The following is a 21,936-nucleotide window of genomic DNA, read 5'->3' as shown; positions in this document are numbered from 1 at the left end:
CGTCTCTTCTTCACACCACACTTTTCGCGGCACACGTACTTACAGCCAATCAGCTCTGAATTATGTGAGATGACGTATGGTGGGGATGGCAGCTCAGTGCCCCTATGGTCATTATTTTTTTGCCACACACATTAAATAGGACAATACTCTGAGCATGCACAGTGTAGTTTTTACAGTCACCGTTCACTTAGACAGTGAGAGGGAGGGGCATGATCGGGTTTTGTCCCACATGGCTCTCAACAGCTCAATAGGCACACACTGTAGACACTAATTAGAAGAACACAGACTAAAACAGCAATGTACAGACGAATCAGATGATTAAACATGATCTTAAAATATATTTTATATATTTTTTGCATTTTTTTGTAATCATTATTTGTAATACTTTCTGCTGACACTAGGTGGGGCTGTTTGGTTCTTCCATACGCTACTGAGGCTGCTTGTTAAATGAATCAATTGTTGCCAATATGTCTTTATCAGACTTAAATCATCCAATCCACCAAACAACACCAAACTACAGTCAGGAGCAAAAAAAGCTGTTTGGCATTGGAAGAGGAGATTTGTCAAATATTTCATGGGCTCACCCCACATACTCCATACTGAAAGGTAATGAAACAGGCTTTCCAATGGTATAAGATGTATTGCCAAAAAGCTCATAGAAATGATCTACCAAACACAAATTGCCTTACTTTTTGTGTTAAGTTTATAAATGTAGTGAACTAAAAGTTCAATATTTGCTTCTGCGTCGTTGTTTTGTAATTATAAACTATCATGGAATGGAAGAACTCAGAAAAAATATGTACCCACAAATTGTACTCTACTATTTTCGCTGTGTTTATCATCTTTGTCGAGCCATGAGTTTCACATTTTGGCTATGCAGGATAGACAGTCTGACCTGCTAAGTAAAATAGTGTAAGAATAGGCGTTCACTGATCCTTTGAATTTAACTTCAGAAGGAAATGTTACATATGCCATTTAGTGGTGGTTTTCTTGAAACTTGCACATTACATAATGATTATGTGAAATTGTATTTGCAACATGAAATCATGGGTACTGCTTTTCTCAAAATGAATTATCAGATGTTATGGAAACATTTATTGTAGGGTAAGGCTTTGTTAAAGAGGTGGTTTGCCTCAAACACAGGATGTGATCCCAGTGTTCCTGTTTGAATGCAATTGTTATTGTAGTGAAGAGGAAGGAACTCATCAGGAATTTCCTTTAAAAGAGGAAAGTGCCTCCTTCCTTTTTTGAGCGAGGCAAACATTTTTGTGCTGAAAGAGTTACAGAGGAGAAGGAAAAGTGTGAACGGTCCAACACAGTTGTGAGGTTTAATTATTGGATTACATGCAGTTCACCTACATTGGTAATGTTTTGAAGTTACAATTGGAATCCGTTTATCAGGTAAGATGAAAGATGACCAATGACTGACATTTGCTGTAAATTGAAACATATGAGTGTATTAAAGAGAGTTAACACTAACCAGTAACTCTGGTCAGTTTATCATAAAAAAACTAAAATAAATCATATAATGTTTTAATCAGTGTTCTGGCTACAGCAGTTTATTGCTTACCTTGCAAGGTTGTTGCATGTTGAAAAGTATAAAACGGTGTGTGCTATAGATTTAGGAGGTACTGTAACGGCAGATGGTTCAGCCATGAATGGAACATTAAACATAATTTTCTCATTCATACTGTATTTCAATGTGTCCCCTTTGACCTCCATTATGTGTAAGGCTGCATCTTGTTTCTGCAACCTGGTCATAGCCTAATCTGATGAAATATGTAACAGCAAAATATTAGACATTCTTACCTTGAAAAGCAGTATTGACATTGCTATAAAATATTTTATTCGCATGTGATGTGTATATGTACACAGTATGAGTTGCTCATTGCAAGTGCAGGTGAGCATGTGTTAGAGTGTGTAGTTGATTCTTTCATTACATTTTATTTGTTAATCTTCTGCATATGGACAATAGTCATTTACGTTTTAAATATAACTGCCCAACACAGTATGATATTTAACACACAGGGTCTTTAACTCATCTTTAAAAGTAGCATTTAGTTGATATTGTTGCTAGTTCTTGCGGTCATCGCTGTGGGTGGAGTTTTTTCTTATATATTCACATATTACACAGTATATCCATGAAAATACAATGTAAGACACATACACGCACGCACACACACACACACACACACACACACACACACGCACGCACGCACGCACGCACGCACGCACGCACGCACGCACGCACGCACGCACGCACGCACGCACGCACGCACACACACACACACACACACACACACACACACACACACACACACAGACACACACACACACACACACACACACACACACACACACACACACACACACACACACACACACACACACACACACACACACACACACACACACACACACACACACACACACACACACACACACACACACACACACACAAATAAACGTTATATATTAATTGTATTATTATTATGTATGTATACAAACCCTTTCAAAACACACATATAAGGGAATAAATTAAAAACAGCAACTAAATAAAGTTATAAAAGACAGGAAGTAAAACAAACACAAAGTCAAAAAACCCAGATAAAATCACACAAAAGTCATCTTGAAAAAGATGGTTTTTAAAAGTGTTTTAACGAAAAGACAAAGTTTGAAACCCTGATCTCCTCAGGCAGGTCGTTTCTATAATACAGGACCCCATATTGCAAAGGCTCTATCCCCTTTGTGTTTGTTGTGAGATGATAATGTGGTTTACCCATAGACTGTATATATAAAGGGTTTACCACACCTGTCTGACATTTGACATCTCCTGTGTCATGAGGAGTGCAGGTAGATGGTGTCCTTGACTCCTGCAAGAACAAAAGAGAGTATAGTGTGATGGCTGGACTATATCTCAGATCATATTTAACTTTCATGGGCTTTTATTATGATGATTCATCTACACCTTCTGGAGGCATAGCAGGTCTCCCTAAATATACTATTTATAACATGCATAACAAAATATACATTTAAATAAAAATCTATGTTGATGTATTTGTTGTTAATCCTATCAAGGATTTGGATATAGTTGTGTATTTCCTGTATTTTCCCTGATAACATTTATAGGATATTTACCTTTTACTTATTTTTTCATATTGAATGTGTGCCAAGGAACACTGTGGCCACTACCAATCTAAAGTTTACATTTGGGACATGGGGATATTTTCTTTTCAATAACAAATTAAGAGGGGATAATAAAATCACTGTTCTTTTTTCAACAGTAAAAGCATACAGCTAATGCTACCTATACAGTGATAATGACTGTGCCAAAAGGTTAGTAGATGCCTTTAGTAAAGTGTTTCCCATTGTGGTTGAAGGACAGGATTGTAAAACTACAATTTTAAATACATTTAAAGATTAAAGTGGCATGTTATTATGCCACTTGACCAAAGTGTCATCACTTAGTGCAAGACAGAAGAGACCTTCGAACAGCTGAATGTTGTATTAGACATATAATGGCAAAGCATGTGTATGGACACATTCAATTAGCTAATCAGAATCCCTATCAGAAAGCAGTTTCTGTTTGCTGTTCCTTTTGGGCTCTAAAATAATATAGTACAATGTAACATATTTGATATGCAGAGAAAGCTCTTATTAATAATTCAGTGAATTGCCTCTTGACTGAATATAATGTGTGAAGCTCATCCACTCATATTGTATCATTAGCATAACAACTTGGATATAAACAAAGGGTGATCCACACACTTCATGCAGTCCTTCAACCGCTTTAGTTCCTCCCAGAGAGTTGATTTGAATAATGCAATGCCTAGAACATTTTATTATGCATATTTCTTGTAGTAATCATAATCTCTGTACTGTTTCGTTTGGTGTGTGTGAAGAATACAACATTGTAAAAGTGATTTTTCTCAGCTAATTTTAATGGGAAGGATCAGTTAGCTTTGACTTATTAATACACACTTTTGCCAATAAACAACAAGCATTAGCGAGTGGAAATAAAAAGTGTGTATTTTATTCTTAGCTTTAAAATATCGTATTTATAGTAAGAGAAGGGAGGAAACATGCATTCTGTTAGTTGAAGATCATTAAACATGTTTTACAGGTCAGATCATATATTGTGCCCATCGCAAAACATGCTAAGATTTGATTTAGGTGGAGATCAGTGAACACAAATGCTGGTTATGCAAACTCTTACAAACTAGCAGGCGGTTTGTGGAGGTGGATGAGAGATTGTACAATATTGAAATCCAGCAGTTTAGGTGCAATGTTCTCTTCCTTTTTTCATGGAAGAAAGCTTTATTTAACAGCTGGTCTTATGTGTGTGACCCCTGTGATAACATTACATTACATTAATTGATAAGCCTGAAACATGCACTTGTCAAGGTTCAGAGGCACATTTTGCAAATATGGCAGTAGCCATCGATCAGCTTAAGATAAGATATACTTTATTGATCCCAAGTTGGAACATTTGCGTTACATCAGCATGAGTAACAGTTAAATATGCAGTTGTATTTATTTGAAAATCATTTAGTATAATCACACAAATTCTGTGTTTTATATTCAACAATTCTGTGTTCTTTATTTATTGATTGTTCAATACCTGACAAGGCCGGAGATGAAATATCTACATACATCTTATAAGAGTATAATACATTATATATAATATCAGTTAAAGTAAGTGCTTCAACATAGTTAACATTGCTGGAGGTATGCACAAATATTGATAGATGTCTTGTAATGCACTATTGAGGAACCTGCAACCCAAGTTTTTCATTCAGTGCAGAACTACACCACAGTTGTGTAGGCCTATATAATATGTCAATAAACCTTAGAAAATCTTGAAATCTTGAAAGGGATGTGCAAAATAGTCATTACATACAGTCTTTAATTAACTATTAGTAGAGAATAACGAGTAATGAATATACTTTATAGGGATCGTATTAATATCTAATAATAAAAATAATTAAATTCAATAACATGCCAGGTGTCCCTTTATATCAGCTGTGCACCTTTATGGTGTAAATACAGCCTATCTACCAATTGGATCAAATATAAAAGTGAGCCGAATTAGCGTTGATACTGCAAGGAGACGTATTGTGTGAAAAGAAATGTAAGATGTTGTTTAATGGCTGATATATTTATGATCCACGTCACGTTTTCAGTTCCTCATGTTTGTCTTCTCATCAGGGCTCTATAAATACAGAACTACGGCAGATATGTAATATGTAATGCAGCCGAACCGTGTATTACAATGCCGTTATGTGATGACTTTCAAAGAGAAAAGCAAGCACACTCGGAATAAGGTATTATTATTATTTTTTAAAAATGTTTTCGGTCTGTTTCCGGTATTTGTTAATGACGATGTGCTGTGAGATGTGAGACTGGAATTGCACAGGGGAAAATAACGTAGGCTATCTTTAGATGCGGATTTTGTTAAACTAATATGTTTAGGCTGTGGACCAACACTATACATTGACGGGGAAGTGGGTAGCAATAAAGATAACACCATTAAACAGTTACACAACATAATATAAATAATATCGATAGCAGCTTCCCTAGCAATCACCTTGGTAACAATGAAAACGTCGCGATTTCCTGAAGTAATCTTCGTAATAACTAGCAAACTAAAGATCATGTACATCCACTGCACACATAATCTGAAATAACAACTCATATTTCTCGCATCAAATGACATCAAAACGCATTTTAATGGCCAAACTAACTTTAAAATAGGCATTTTCCACCTAGAATAAAACGAAGTTCGGCCATGTTTTCTTTTTCTGCAGGGAGACATTTGAAGATCATGTGACATAGACGCCAGCCATCGGAATGAATGGTGAAAAAAACGGGGTTTGTCAAACAGAGCACATGGTGTAGTCCAAACGATAGCTGGGGATTCTGGGTAGTGTAGTGTCTTCTGCCATCCTTTACTCAGAAAAAATATTTGTTTCTCCGAATCGAAGGGGAAAAATACAAAAGCATTGCACACAATTTAAACCAATCAATGTTGTGTAATTAACAAGGATAATCTGGTGTTTTTTAGTCGATGAGTAGTGCAGATATCACTGTAAAATCAATCGACAGTAAGAGGAATACTTACTTCCGGGTGTACAATTCTCCGTTATCCAATGGGAATGGACGCTCACATTGCCTTTAAGGGCAGCCGACATAAACGAATGCCGTGCTTCCATGAGCGTCAAATCCCGACGCAGATGGGAATACATTGCAATCAGTTGAAAGCTATTTGCGTCCCTTTATGACGCTGAAGGAGCCTAGGAGCGTCACAATTGGATGCCACGGACACTGACCAAACGTCGCTATTGGACGCTTAGGGAGTGAGAGTGTGTTGAAAATTCAGGTAAGGTGATTGTCAAGTGCCAACAATCAGGAGAGATATTTGATAGTTTCATTTCATTTCATTTCAAACCTTTATTTATCCAGATTGGTCCCATTGAGATCATAGATCTCTTTTTCAAGGGAGACCTGCAGCATATAGGTTCCACATGAAACATAAAACAATAAAGGACATTATACATTATATTTACAGGATACATAGTTATAGACATTTACAAGTGCCCATTGTATCAGCAAGCATTTCATTTACCCTAGCTTTAAAAACATGCAGAGGAATGAGATTGCTCAGTTTCAATTCTTGCTGAAGATTGTTCCAAGCAAGTGGAGCTGCGCACATAAAAGCTGTCTTACCTAAGACAGTCCTTGCTCTTGGCACATCTAACAAGACTACATCATGTGACCTCAGACAATAGCTGCTTGCAACTCTCTGTGTTATCAGAGAGCAGATATAATACTGGAGTTTACCCAACAAAGCTTTATAGATAAACGTGTACCAATGACTGAGCCTCCGTACAGAGAGTGATGGTAAACCTGCCTTGGTATACAGTGTACAGTGATGTGTAAGCGCTTTACAATTTGTGACAAATCTCAGAGCACTGTGATACGCAGCATCCAATTTGCTCAGGTAATTGGCAGGTGCATTCATATACAACAAATCCCCATAGTCCAGCACAGGTAAAAAGGTCACAGTGACTAGCCTTTTCCTGGCCTCAAGCGAGAAACAGGACTTGTTTCTGAAAAAGAAACCTAGCCTCACCCTCAGTTTTTTAAGCAGGTTATTGACATGAAGTTTAAAAGAGAGACAATCATCAAGCCAGATACCAAGGTATTTGTAACAGGCAACAACTTCAAGTTTTGTTCCTTGCGTAGTTACAATATCTAAAACAGGCTCTGGTGTCTTTTTAGCTTTTGAAAAGAGCATTACCTTGGTTTTATCCACATTTAAAAGAAGCTTTAATTCAGAGAACTGAGTCTGAATAGTGTTAAAAACAGCCTGTAATTTAACAACAGCCTCTTTAATGGAGGGACCTGCACAATACATCACAGTATCATCCGCATACAAATGTAAAGTAGCTTCATCCACATTATCACCTACGCTGTTAATATATATGGAGAATAAAAGTGGTCCTAAAACAGAACCTTGAGGAACACCATTAGAAATGTTTAACCACTCAGAAGACAGTCCATCAAAATGAACACATTGGGACCTTTCAGAGAGGTAGTTTACAAACCACCCCACTGCATTGCTGGATATGCCAATACTGAGTAGCCTCTGCTTTAAGATGAGATGATCGACGGTGTCAAACGCTTTGGAAAGGTCAATAAACAGAGCTGCACAACTCTGCTTATTATTTAAAATAGTAGTAATGTCATTCACCACTTTCATTGTCGCAGTGATGGTGCTGTGTTTCTTTCTGAAGCCTGACTGATGTTTAGACAGGATGTCATTTATACATAAAAACTCCTTTACTTGTTCACTCACAAGTCGTTCGAGCACCTTAGCCAGAACTGACAATTTAGAGATTGGCCTATAGTTATTTAAGATAGTTGCCTCCCCTCCTTTCAGTAAAGGCAAGACATAAGCAGACTTCCATACTTTTGGAATTGTGTTCGTGCTGAGGGAGAGGTTAAAAAGAGAAGTAAGAGGTGGAGCAATAAAAGTTGGTGCTTGAGAAGACTAAACATGTATCTGCAATTGACATGAATGGAAACGAGTAATAAAGTATATTGATTACTCGTTATTCTCTACTAATAGTTAATTAAAGACTGTATATTATTGCTATTTTGCACATCCCTTTCAAGATTTTCAAAGGTTTATTGACATATACACAACTACGGTGTAGTTATGCAATGAATGAAACACTTGGGTCACAGGTTACTCAACAGTGCATTACAAGACATCTATCAATATGTGTGTACCTCCACCATTAAACTGTCATATTCTGCACATTTCTTATTCTATCTACATACATAAGAGTATAATTCATATGTATAATATCAGTTAAAATAAGTGCTTCAACATAGTTAACATTGCAGGAAAGCAATATATTAGACGTTAAGTACTTTGTCAGGCTTAATATTTATCTGTAGATAGATACCCCCAAAGTTTTTTTCTTATTTAAAAGAAGACCTTAATCTGTTATTTAATGTTTAAATAAAGGTTAATTCGTTTTTCTGTTTTGCACCTCCACCTATTAATATCTTTGTACATCCTGCACTAAACTGTTTTATTGTAGAGATCACTTATAGTATCTTCTTGATTTTTTATATTCTATATTTCTATCACAGACCTTCTACTTTCCCCCTATGAAAGTATGTACTCTTCATATTTTTATTCAAATATTCAAATAATATTTGATGAAAAAAATATTAAGAGTACATTATTGTTTTTATGTGTTAACACATAAAAACAATAATTCAATAACGTGCTTTAACTACTAGGCGGTGCACACAAGGTACACACAGCCATAATAACTTTGTATTATTAGTGTAGGACACGTTTTATTCATGCTTTCACATAATTTTACAGCATATTGCTATACTATTTCAGACTCAGTATTTACATTCTTACATTCAAAGAAAATCAGTAATATCTTTAAAAACTACAGTCTACTACTGTGAATTAGATCAAATGTAAAAGTCAGCCGAATTAGTGTTGATACTGCAAGGAGACGTATTGTGTGAAGAGAAATTGAAGATGTTGTTTAATTGTTGAATATATTTATGATCCACGTCAAGTATTCAGTTTCGGCGGCATTTTCTCAGTTTTTCCAAAGGTCTTCTCATCAGGGCTCTATACATAAAGAACTACGGCAGATCTGTAATATACAATGCAGCCGAACCGTGTATTACAATGCCGTTATGTGATGACTTTCAAAGAGAAAAGCAAGAACACTCGGAATTAAGTATTATTTTATTCTTTTAAAATGTTTTCCGGATTTCATATCATATAAACACCAAATCCCAGCATGCATTGCGGCTAAAACATCCAATGAGCGAGCTTAAAACCATAGCTGAGGATCTTGGGTAATCGCTCGAAATGCCTACGTCTGGTTCCGGTTATTTTTATTTTGAAATTCAGTTCCTGACGGACGCCAAAAAAACCCGAGATTATGGAATTAAACCAATAAATAAAAGCAAGGATAATTGAGTATTATTGGTGAGTAAATAACAGTGTGTTATTTTGAAAAGAATAACAAATTAGAAGGAAAAAAAGATTTAAAAAATACAGATTTCAGTATCCTGAGGCTCTGAGCCCCATTTATTTTCCTCACAGACGGCAACAACAGTCCGAAATTATAAGATTTCAAATAAAAGCAATAACTGTGGCTTGATATTGAGTAAGAACATGTTTTTATGAACCACACAGCTTCCGGTCTTCCTCGACCCGACCGGAGAAAAAGACGTGCTGCAGGCAGTAGAAATACATTGCTTTTAAAATCGTGCTGTGCAACACGAAAAAAAAAGGTGCAAATCGTGTTGGTGAACACGAATCAATAGATTAAAAATCGTGTTGGTGAACACAAAATGCCGTGAGACTGGGTTGGATATATCCACCTTGGGACCCGTTATCGTTTGCAGGGTCCGTTTCCGAGTTTCCGTACGGCCTTGTGTGAACGAACGGGCTATACGAAAGAGAAAAGTAGCGGATACAACCGTTTGTGTTCTCGTGTAAACAGCACAAGGTGAATATTTTTTCTGTATGGCTACATATACTAAGATATTTTCCCATGGGATTCAGATTGTTGTGGAATAGCAGACTGCATACAGTAGATGTGTATTGTGATTTACTTTTCACTTGCCTAGGAACGAGTGTGTTGATTGATGAGAGTTACTAATGTATCCTGCTTTTTTGTTTATGGATGAGCATGTTAGTGTATTTACATACATTAATGGATTACAAGCTCCTTGTAATAGTCCTGATAGTTCAGCCTATAGTCTTTCTCTTTCCCTGCTTGAGCAAGCAGTGATTTACTTTGTTAAGGTGTGACCTCATCATCCTGCCTCTGTGATACCCCACCTCCCTCTAACAGCAAGAGCAGTGGGCCCTGTTATCACTCACATTCACATGCTTACACACACACACACACACACACACACACACACACACACACACACACACACACACACACACACACACACACACACACACACACACACACACACACACACACACACACACACACACACACACACACACACACACACACACACACACACACACACACACACACACACACACACACACACACACACACACACACACACACACACACACACACACACACACACACACACACACACACACACACACACACACACACACACACACACACACACACACACACGAACAAAGAGAACAGCATCAGCATCAGAGAGGAATGGGCATGGCTTGGAAGATTTTCTGATTTTATTTTCAGAGTATAAATGTCTATATCTCAGTGTGTGTGTGTGTGTGTGTGTGTGTGTGTGTGTGTGTGTGCGTGTGTGTGTGTGTGTGTGTGTGTGTGTTTGCAGAGCAGAGACAAGACAAGGAGAGAGGGAGAGAAAGCGAAACAGGGGAGACGAAGGGGAGGGAGTGTGGATCATGCATGTGCATTAACTCAGCTCCAGCGGCACAGCAGCAGCAGAAGCAGCAGCAAACAGAAACAGCAGTAGCACAGGAGAGGAATAGAGAGAAAGACAGAAAGGGAGAATTGGAGGGAGGGTAGTAGTCTCAGGCACAGGAACAATAGCTGCAGAGGACTGCTTTCCATCTCCACTAAAAGAACAACGGAGGAGTCATAGAAGGAGGAGGGGATGTTCATGATAGTAGTGAGGCAATAACGAAAGAGAAGAGTCACATTGTAGGCACTGAGGACTGGAATCAAGGCTCTTCTCTGCTCTCCATGTTTTTGGGGACTCAACATACCATTGCCTTCGTTTCCAAACCCAGAGGAGGATGTCTGTGTCGGGGAAGAAGGATTTTGACGTGAAGCAGATCCTCAGGCTCCGCTGGCGCTGGTTTAGCCATTCATCCCAAGGTTCGGCTGGCAGTGGAGGCGGAGGCGGTGGAGGGGTGGGTGGGTACATCCAGCAGGATGGCCTGGACCACAGAGGGACGCCCGTCCAGGGCCGGCTGAAAAGCCACTCACGTGAAAGAGGCATTGGAGGACTACGAAAGAATAACAGCCCGGTTCACAGTATTTTGGCACCTACGCCAGGGCCCACACCTGTCTATGTCAGAACGGGTCAACAATCATGGCACCATCAGCAAAACACCATTCAGGGTCTCCAGGTCAACGAGGAATCCTCAAAGAGCAGCTCCTCACCGAGCACCACAAGAAAGGAGGACACCATCACTGGCCAGGAAGATGTAAAAAGCAGCACAGAGGAACCTGCAGAGGTGGAGGCCAGAGAGAGGTACGACGGTTAGGAGTCATTTGATTCTTAGGAGACAGATTCATGCTACATCAGTAACCTTGTGTATTCTTGATTAGCCAAAACCCGATACTGCTATTCTGGTAAGAAGTTGTCTCTTCCAGTTTTGTAATGAAAGTAAAGCTGCTTCAAAATTATGAATTAATTAACAGTTTTGATGATGTTTTGTTAAAAAAATAGCCCAACACTACTTGGATGTTGCTTATTTAGCACATACCAGCCATACTTTAAATCTATTTAAAATATTTCTAAATGCATACATAGTATATCTAGAGCCTCTCAACTTCATTCAATATTTACACTTTCATCCTGTCCATTAATCAAGCAAAATGTAAATACATGCACAGCTTTCATTTTCCAATGTACTCTTGCTCTGCAGCTGCTCTCATGGCTCACCTGGGGGAAGATCACTCTTATTGTCCACGGCATGATTAGGCAAGGTAAACCAATATAGCACCATTTTAATTATTCATCGGACCAAAAGCCAAGGCTTTATCTGTTCCATTGTCTGTGTTGTGGTCCAGATGACATGCACTCTATGACTTTACTTGATTCCTCCAGATTCTTAAGTTTGTACACATTACAATAATTCATTCTTCCATGGAGTTAAAAGCGATAAATAGCTATTGAATCACATAACCATGTGCAGGAACTAAAAAGAGGAAACATTGCAGTGACTTGAATTTCTAGATTTTTTATTTTAATTTTTTTATTTTGATATACTTTATTAATCCCCATGGGGAAATTGTTTCTCTGCATTTGACCCATCCTAGTGTTAGGAGCAGTGTGCTGCCATTTTGAACGGCGCCCGGGGAGCAGTGTGGGGAGCGGTGCCTTGCTCAGGGACACCTCGGTAGCACTTGGTCTTGCCGGGACTTGAACTGGTGACCTTCCAGTTCCATATTGCTTCTACAACCACTTTATAAGCCAAAAGCTCTCATAGCTAGAGGCTATCACGGGTATTATTTAATTAATTTCCTAATAACATCTTTTCACAAATCCTGATACCAATCATGTCATCCATGTTTATTTTCCAGTAATAAATCCCACCCCCTGCTTTTCCAGGTAGTGTTATTTTCCCCCTGTCTCTTCTGTGATGCTACATCTTCCTCCAGGAAGTAAACAGGTTAGAGGTGTGTGTGTGTGTGCGCGCGCGCGCGTGTGTGTGTGTGTGTCAGTAAACTAAAAGCACCCCACATCAAGGATGAAAAGCCCAAGTCTCCCTTTTATCTGGTCTGTGACATTCTAAGATGATTGGTCCTTAGGCTTCCCTGTGTGCCTTTGTTTTCATGCACCTGTGGGCAATGATAGTGTACCTATCCCTTTGTTTTACAAAGAGCTCACCGTGATTAAACAGGTAATTCTGAATACAGACTCTCTGTCTACAGCCAGAAATATGTCAATGTGGATTAAATCAATGCCACGAGCAGTGGACGGTTGAGTTCCCTGAACAGAGCATGATTTATTCTGAGTTAAGATACCGTTTTGGAATCAGCCTGACATTCGGCATCCAGTGTTGGTATAATTGGCAGATGTTCATGTTTGTGGGTCCCTGTATGTGAAGAATGCATGCATACAATATGTGCCTCAAGGTACAAATGTGTAACTCGACAGCTCTCAATGCAGACCTTGAGTTCAAGATGGCCATGTAAAATATAGCACAGCCATTATATTTTGACAATAATACAGAAACATTAAAATGGTTCTTCTCTGGTGGATCATAAATATATCTCGGGTAGACTTGTATTGATATCCATTCATGAATATGATAATCAGCAATGTAATATAACAAACAAAAAGTGTTTTGAATTATTTGAGGATTTTTCCCACCCGAATTGTCAACAATGTCAGAGAAACAAATCCTCTGTTATTCTAGATAACACTGTATAGAATATTGACAGACAGTTCCATCAATTTATCCCTTCATTTAAATAAATACATCGTCCTCTGTGCCTATTTTACATAATTATTCAATCAAGACATTTGCATTTTTCTGTTTATGCAACAGCAGGCTGCCAAATGAGTTTGACCAGGGCTATCAGGGAAGCACATCATTTAATGTGGTGAGATGATACGGATGTTCAATTAAGTGTATAATGTTAATGCAGTCATTTCTTACCTGTGAAGCACTAGTTTCTGAGAGGTTTGGACAAGCACTGCATTTAGATGTAAAAGATTGAGCTAGTGACTGTGTGATACATCATGGCTTGTATGTTCTTCCATGGCTAAGTAGATGTCACTGAGATATGCACATTCATTTACTCCACCAGCTGGGTGGCCCTATTACGTCTCACATCATAAATCCTTGACATATAATTTGTCACAATCCCTCAGGCAGAATGAAAAAATTAGTTCTGCTGGCTGCGAGTTATACAAAAGTTGTAACCGTTCCTTTGTAGTTGGAAAAATATGTGACAGTCATTTTGTGTGACGTGCCCCTCAGTGATTATTAGTATCATTCAATGTCTACCGAAAAATCTGTCCCACCACTTTATTCCTTTCTTCTATAGATGTGTTTCTCACTTTTGTTATTCATATTGCAGATTGCTGTCAAACTGAACTAACTGGCACATTCAACCAAAATATTTCATCCTAATTGGGTGGTTGTACTATTGGACAAAATACTGTGGTCACAGTGGCTATACATTTAGCATTGTGCCTGAATTTAAGAAAGTATTCTTAGTATTAGTCGGCTTATTAATCATAAATGTATAAGAAAATGTATATCAGTTGAGAGGTTATTCAGCAGCAGGAAGGGTATTGGCAACATTACCATTGAGCTTGTGTCTTTTTTGTTATTATTTTTGTTGTAGTTATTTAAGTTTTGTCACACATTCTAAAAACCTGCCTTGATGAGTATTGAAGGAATTTCAAAAGGTAAATTGATGTTGTGGTCTATGCTGATCTACTTATTGTTGCTCTGTTAGCTTTCTCTTGAATGTATTTTAAGGTTGTATAAATAACATTCAGAACATTAATGAAGCAATAAACGACTATGTGCTTTGTAAAGACATAGTGGAATATCGCCATGGTTAGCACAGAATGAAGGCACACTTCCCCTGTTATTGTTGTAATACAAGTGTTTCTGTTCTTTCTTTATGTAACCGGGTTGGCAGTGCATGCATGTTAGTGCATGTGAGTCCCATCATAGATATACTCTGAATATATTATTTAGCCTATCCAACCTTTTACATCTGACTAACTGGTAGTTATCCACAGAGTTGTTCAATCAAATGTAGTTTAGTAAGCAGCAGATAATACCACGTTGTTTTCCACCCTTGCTCCTAATGCTCTATATTCAAATATATACTGTATATTTGTTGTGTCCTCATGACTCATCCAAATAACCTCTCCCCATCGTTGACAGAGAATATATGACAGAAGTTAACCTGATTGGAATAGAAACCCTGACCTCTCCCACATAAACACTAACAGAGGATTGAGTCAGCGGACTGTTAGTTTGAATGATATCTCAATTCTCTCTCCACCGCCTTGGAAAAGAAATACCACCACCTCACGCCCTGTCAACAGCAGTAATTCAGATATTTGTTGGATGTCTCATAACACCACATTGCTTACAGGGTCTCGGTCTCCTTGTGACACATCCAGAGGATGCCTTAAGAGGCTGTAAATGGCAAAATACAGTATATCTGTTGTAATATCAAAATGACATCTTCAGGGATGTAGGAGATATTGCGATCGCATATAATTGATTCTGAGCATGCTTCAACTTTGCCAAATCAGCATTCTGTGTGCAACAAGGCCATTGCAGATGGAAGATAAAGATCAAACCAGAGGTTTTAGTAACCCCTCCTTATGCTTTTGCAGAAGGCTGTGGACAGAGGTACGGTTTTATTTTATGCTGGACACATTACTAATTTCTGTTCAAATGCAGATCAGTCATCTTTTCCACCCGAATGGACCCAGTTCAAAGCAAAATATCCCTCACACAGCTTTCTATGAATGTTACACCGGCACTATGAGTAGGGGCTATGACTTCTGAGGCACTCACGTTAACTTATTTGCATTGAAGAAGTTTCTTTGAGGCGCAGACAACTGTGATCACGCTGAAAATGTCATAGTTAATCATATCCGACCGCAGACAAGTGTTCAGTATTTTTTTCTGTAAAATGCATGGTTTGCATATTCAATAACATTTAGATCTGTTGGAGGATTTCAGGAAAATTAATTAAAAAGATGTGGTTTTAGTCACCAAATAAAAATGGCACTTAAGACATTTTTAAATCTGAGTTTTTAACCCTCTAAGCTAGAAAGGTTGGAAATCCATATTGTATCTGGAGATCTAAATCTATCTAATACACAGTATAAACCAAATGCATGCAACCCAGGCTCCACGGTTTTAATAATATGGATTAAGTTGTTTACCCACTAACATCCAATGTAAATACATTACAGATGTAACAATGATGACAGACTATGTGAGTAAACTGCCATCAGCAAAGCAGGTAAAAGCTTTCTGCTAAGATCTGCACATTTTTCACTTAGAATACACCCACAACACACACACATACACACACACACACCCACACACACACACACACACACACACACACACACACACACACACACACACACACACACACACACACACACACACACACACACACACACACACACACACACGCACGCACGCACGCACGCACGCACGCACGCACACACACACACACACACACACACACACACACACACACACACACACACACACACACACACACACACAATCACATTTTCAAGCATTATAATGCAGAGCTCAGCATTGTATTCAAAGTTAATCTGTAAAGCCCCTGTCACACTGTCCCGAAATTGACCCCACATGGACACACGAATAAGGAATTGTGAATTTTGCACGAAGATGGCCCGAACCACACACAAAGGCAACATTTACATTACATTTAAGACAAACAACTGCATCGAAAGTAACAAAAACAATTATGTTAAAGTATTATGATACTGTACTGATATGTTCAGACTTTCTTCTTTACTTTCTCCGTCTTTATATGTAGAAGATATTAAGTTTTCTCCATCATGTTGTTTCCATAGCAACAACAACTTCCTGTCAACTCGCCTTCAAAATAAAAGCATCTAAATAAAACAGGAAGTTAACCTAAATTACATTTAAGACATACAACTGCCACGAAAGTAACAAAAACAATGTCATATCCTTTTCATTTTCACAGAACACAAATTGGGTTATTTACATAATATGTTTACATGATTTTGTTGTGCAATAAAACAACCCGATGGACACACGATAAAGGAAATGTTCAAATTAGGCTCTGATCGTAACAACATCGGGCCATTCGTGAGGGCATCTTAAGCCATCGTATGACCGCCGGTGGAGTTTCTCAGGCTCCGGCAGCAACTTCGTGAGCGGTGGCAAAATCTTTGGCATGCCAAAAAATTGCCGATGGACCTTGCGAAAGGTTAATTTTCGCGTTGAATTTGTGTGTCCATTTTGCCGGGGCGAAAAATGCCCGATGGCACCGATGATCAGACGAAGATGACACGATTTGACAAGATGCCCTCACGAGTGACTTACGAAGGGCAAAACGGACACACGAATTCAACACGAAAATGAACCTTCACAAGGTCCTTCGGCAATTGTTTGGCATGCCAAAGATTTTGCCACCGCTCACGAAGTTGCTGCCAGAGCCTGAGAAACGATGGCTTAAGATGCCTTCACAAATGAGTTCACACACACGATATTTCCTTTATCGTGTTTCCATCTGGTGTCAATTTCGGGACAGTGTGACAGGGGCTTAAACAATGCCATTATTGAAATAAGATTTACCAACTCATTAAAATGTACCATTCCAATCCCAGTGTTAATATTCTGTGTTTAGCAACACTCAATTATAATCTCTATTTTGAAATATGTTCATCTACTGGCACATTATTCCTCAGTGGCTTCAAGCAGATATTTCCCTTAAGTTTTCAAGTCAATTATGTAGATTTTCATTATTAAACGGACATACTTTGACAAATGATTTTCATTTTTAATGTGTAAGATGTAACTCCTCTTGCAGTTTCTTAATATTCAAAACATCAATTAGTATGCCACCTTACCTGAGATGTTCATTAGCTTTTTGCAGAAATTCTGCTGACATGACTTCTCCACCATCACTTTTTTCTTTACAACGTGTGCGGTTTTGGTAAAAGCTGTAAGAAGGCAATATGTGATTTCTGTTAATAGCAGTGTACATTTTCCACCGCAGTCTCTCACATAAAGAGCCCAGAGGCCACATTCAGAGCAGATTTCAAAAGACGTGGATCCCATATGCTGCTTCATTTCCTCCATCAATTATCAAGCATGTCCGGTATTACAATGGAATGAGAAGAAGGAAGTCTGTTGCGAAGCCTCAGTGAGATAGTAAAGTGCAGAGAGAAAAATCTATTCCTGTCCAGAGTTATCATCTCAGCCTTACTGCCGGGATCAAGCTATTACAGTCAGTGTATATATTTCTCTCCACACAAAGCCGAATGACAGTAATACAGACTTTCAAAGCACAGAGGCATATAGAGATCTCATGGAATATATAGACTTGGCACATGCTGCATGAGGATTTGTTGGAGTTGTTAGATTCTCAACCCAACCCAAGCTACTCAGCAGCCTTTAGGGGCAAATGGCTATTATAATCCATTTTGAAAGAGACATTTCACATTTGGCCCAGGCAGGCACGACTTTCCCTCTTGTAAAGGGATGGAATTGACATTAGTTGGAATAAGACTAAGATTTTCAGCAACATGTCTAACTCATAACCTTTACAGCTACAGGCTAATCCTCGATAACCAAAGTGTATCAGGAATTGTCCCACTTTTCAACTAGGATGACCGTTTTGACCCATCGAGAATTCAGAATGATTATAGGAACACAAACATGATATTTAATATGCTGTATAACTCATATATTATTTGTAATGAGTGTTGTATCTTCACCTAAAAAGCTTTTCAGGTTTTTTAAATGAATATGTTTTTCTCAGATCCAATTTGACACGTTGTGGTGTGATAACTTCAGGAAGGTGTGAGGAGATAATGACAAGACTTCAGGTGATATGTGTTCAGTCAAGGAAGACAACGTCACATGTACTGTAGGGTGAGGAGGGATGAAGCCCTCTATTTTATTCTATTAATGCATATAGGCAATTTTACTATTGTTCTATACTGTTCTACCAATACATGTTTGCACATTGAACGTTTGTAGATAACAACATAAATCTACAGGCCCTGTTAGGGTGTGTGACTCTGTGAATGGCTCAGTATTATGTGATGTACATCAATGTACCTACAGCAGTTTCTCTGGAGTAAGGTGTTCTGGGGCTTTAGTGCCTTAATACAATTGGGCTATACCTCTGATGATCCAACCCTCTACTGAAAGTGAAATATATCCCTCAGAGAAATTTACTGCTCCCTAGAATGTGATACCAAAGCAATTAGTGTCGGAGAGATTGGTGGGCATGAAAAATCCTTACAGCATGCTTTGGAGCCAATACAAAGGCAATGCATCTCAGTTTTACGGCCCCATTGCTTATTCAGTCTTGTTTGGTGTTCCTCTCCAAGACTCCAGAGTCAGTGGGGAATTATCGTGACAGAGCAATAAATTACTCTTGCATTTAGCATAAAGTCTCCCAATAAAGGTTAGACTATAGGATTCTGCAGTGACCGGGGGGCAGTATAAACAAATCCCCAAGGGAAAATGTTGCTTTTGGTAATCAAAGAGGAGAAATCGCACACCAGGCTAAAAACTTTATAATAGTGTCTTAATCAGGATATCTATAAGGGCCATCACTCCCTTACACCCCTCCTGTGTTATCAATCTTTGTATGTGCCAATATATTGTGCAGCCAAGGGTTTTCATTTAATCTTACATTACATTGCATTTAGCTGACGCTTTTATCCAAAGCGACTTACAATAAGTGCATTCGACCAGGAAGATACAACCTTGAAGAAAACAGAATCATATAAGTACATCAGGTTTCTTAGAGCCAAACATTTCAAGTGCTACTTAACTGGCTTTAGATGAGCCAGTCCTTTATTGGTATCAGTGCATTGTTAGCAGTTCTTTGTTAGTAATTCTATCGCTCATTCTATCGACAAATCTGTAACTTTGCTAGTTTATGCAGCTCTCATGTTGGTGCATAAGTGGTAATGGGCAGGGATATTAAGTGTTGATTTAAATAGCAGTGAGTTTTTTTTCCTTGAGCAAAATCAGTCTTTAAACAGCCGTGAGATGACAGTAAATTCCCCCGGGAGAGGCAGCTTGGGTCTGCTTATGTAGCGTAACAAACAACCCTAAATGTCAATGAGTGGACTTGCTCTGTGAAGGACACCAAAGTGTCTGGGCTGCATTATTTGTCACATGTATGAGGGATTACTTGGGTGCCTGTAGAGCCGCATGTAATCTAGCAGCCTGTAGGGACAAGGACTCAGCCTCAACGAAATGCTGTAAGAAACAGGCTTGTTCACTTGTTAAGTCCCTGTCTTTGGAAAACCAACGTGCACACACAGATATATAGATGCACACAGGAACAGACACAAAGGCATACACACATTACAGACACAGTGACTTTCTGTCTGGAAAGCTGTTGCATAGATTGGGAAGCTCGCTTGTCCCATCGGACTGCAGTGCTCAGTTATCGACTTATGTATGGAGTTGTGTCCATAACAGTTTTAATTTCAGCTTAAAGAAAGCTGCAGATACACCTCAGGGAGTAGAGTGCGATGTGTTTGACTAGGCCTTTTTGTGTCCTCAATAATATGTTGCTTATCTTGCTTCGTACAGATTTTTTATTTAATTTTTGTAATTAATGTTATATTTATGATAGGGGACTGGGAGAGGAAACAAAAGTTGGTTCAATTAATTAGTCCTCCTAAATTAAATGTCTTTATTATTTCAGTGTCCGATCTTTTCTCTTTGTTTTTGTCCGCATTATGCGAAGTCCTCGTCAAGTGAAGTCATGCTGACGACTAATTCTTACATATGTCTATTTCCAAAATAAAAAATAAGAGGAAAGCTCATTGCAACAAAACCTTTTAAGCAATTTAAGTAAATATTCATGCTTTAGTGCATTGTTTTAGCCTTAAACCATCTCTCTTCTCTTCCACAGGTTGGCCCTGAGCACCTTCTCCAAAATGAACACCAACTCCTCGGATGAGTTTTTCCAGGCCACAAATCATGCAGAACAGACTTTCCGTAAGATGGAAACCTACCTCCAGCACAAGCAGCTGTGTGATGTTCTCTTGATAGCGGGGGATCATAAGATACCCGCTCACAGGTTGGTGTTTGCGCTTCAGTCCTCTTTGATTTCATTAATTACACTGCATCGGTTTAGTTAAGAGATACAGAAGCTCATCTGAATTCACTTCATTTGGTTGCAGATGCGAGCGCCCAGGATTTGGTCTGGACCACATTTCGCATGTTAAAATATATTATGTCAGTCCCGATTCATCTCAGGAATAATCGAATAATCTTTAAAATGCAAGAGCAAGATTCTTCAGATGTTTCAGTGACAGGAAAGATATGCATACTCTATGCTCACTGGTTGGCATCTAAATCATGCACACTGCTTTAATCTAATTACACCACTGCACTTCCTCATTTCCACGTTACAATTGTGCAGTGGAGGAGAGCAGTGAGATTCAATACGTATGTCAATATTGATGCATCAAGCCCTCGGCTGGCAGAATTGAACATATCGCATGACATCCCCAGAATGCAGAGAGGCATCACGTTCACTGAGTGCATCTTTTTGTGTACGTCTTGCTACCGGCACATTTTGTTAGTTCATCAAGACAGATTTATAAAACAGAAACCAGAATACTCCACAGAGAGGAATTATAAGTGACTGACCTCGTTGAAATAGTCAGTTCTCTGTCTGCCGGTTCAATGTGTGTATATTTGTAAACCAGGTAAAGCAGGAACGGTGTGTCGACAGCCAAAAAGAATACAGGATGAACCACAAATATTGAAATGTAGATGTCGATTGCTGGACTGTCCTTTCCGCTTATCACAGTGTGATCTCTCCTTCTCTTCATGATCAACCATTGTGTTGTATGAGCTAGGCAAATGAGAAAACATTAGGAGTTGGAGCAGAGTAACTATTAGCAACATTAAGTCAATGA

General features: G+C 38.6%; 1 protein-coding gene across 5 annotated transcripts in view; it reads left to right on the top strand.

Moving 5' to 3' along the window:
- The first annotated feature begins 1,226 nt into the window (after window positions 1-1,226).
- klhl4 (kelch-like family member 4) overlaps window positions 1,227-21,936 on the top strand; it is a 32,783-nt gene continuing 12,073 nt past the window's right edge. Inside the window, exons 1-3 of one of the 5 annotated variants that reach the window (XM_034092774.2) lie at window positions 1,227-1,401; window positions 10,894-11,778; window positions 20,922-21,089. In XM_034092774.2, the coding sequence (XP_033948665.1) occupies window positions 11,318-11,778; window positions 20,922-21,089 (629 nt within the window). In that variant the 5' untranslated portion in view covers window positions 1,227-1,401; window positions 10,894-11,317. Of the gene's footprint in view, window positions 1,402-10,893; window positions 11,779-12,602; window positions 12,923-18,797; window positions 18,865-20,921; window positions 21,090-21,936 lie in introns of those variants that run through there. The other 4 variants (XM_034092775.2, XM_034092777.2, XM_034092776.2 and 1 more) reach the window with 4 other exon arrangements.

The sequence above is a fragment of the Pseudochaenichthys georgianus genome, chromosome 10 (genome assembly GCF_902827115.2).
Source record: "Pseudochaenichthys georgianus chromosome 10, fPseGeo1.2, whole genome shotgun sequence".
Taxonomy (NCBI): Eukaryota; Metazoa; Chordata; class Actinopteri; order Perciformes; family Channichthyidae; genus Pseudochaenichthys; species Pseudochaenichthys georgianus.
This window is presented reverse-complemented; position numbering and strand designations above follow the sequence as displayed.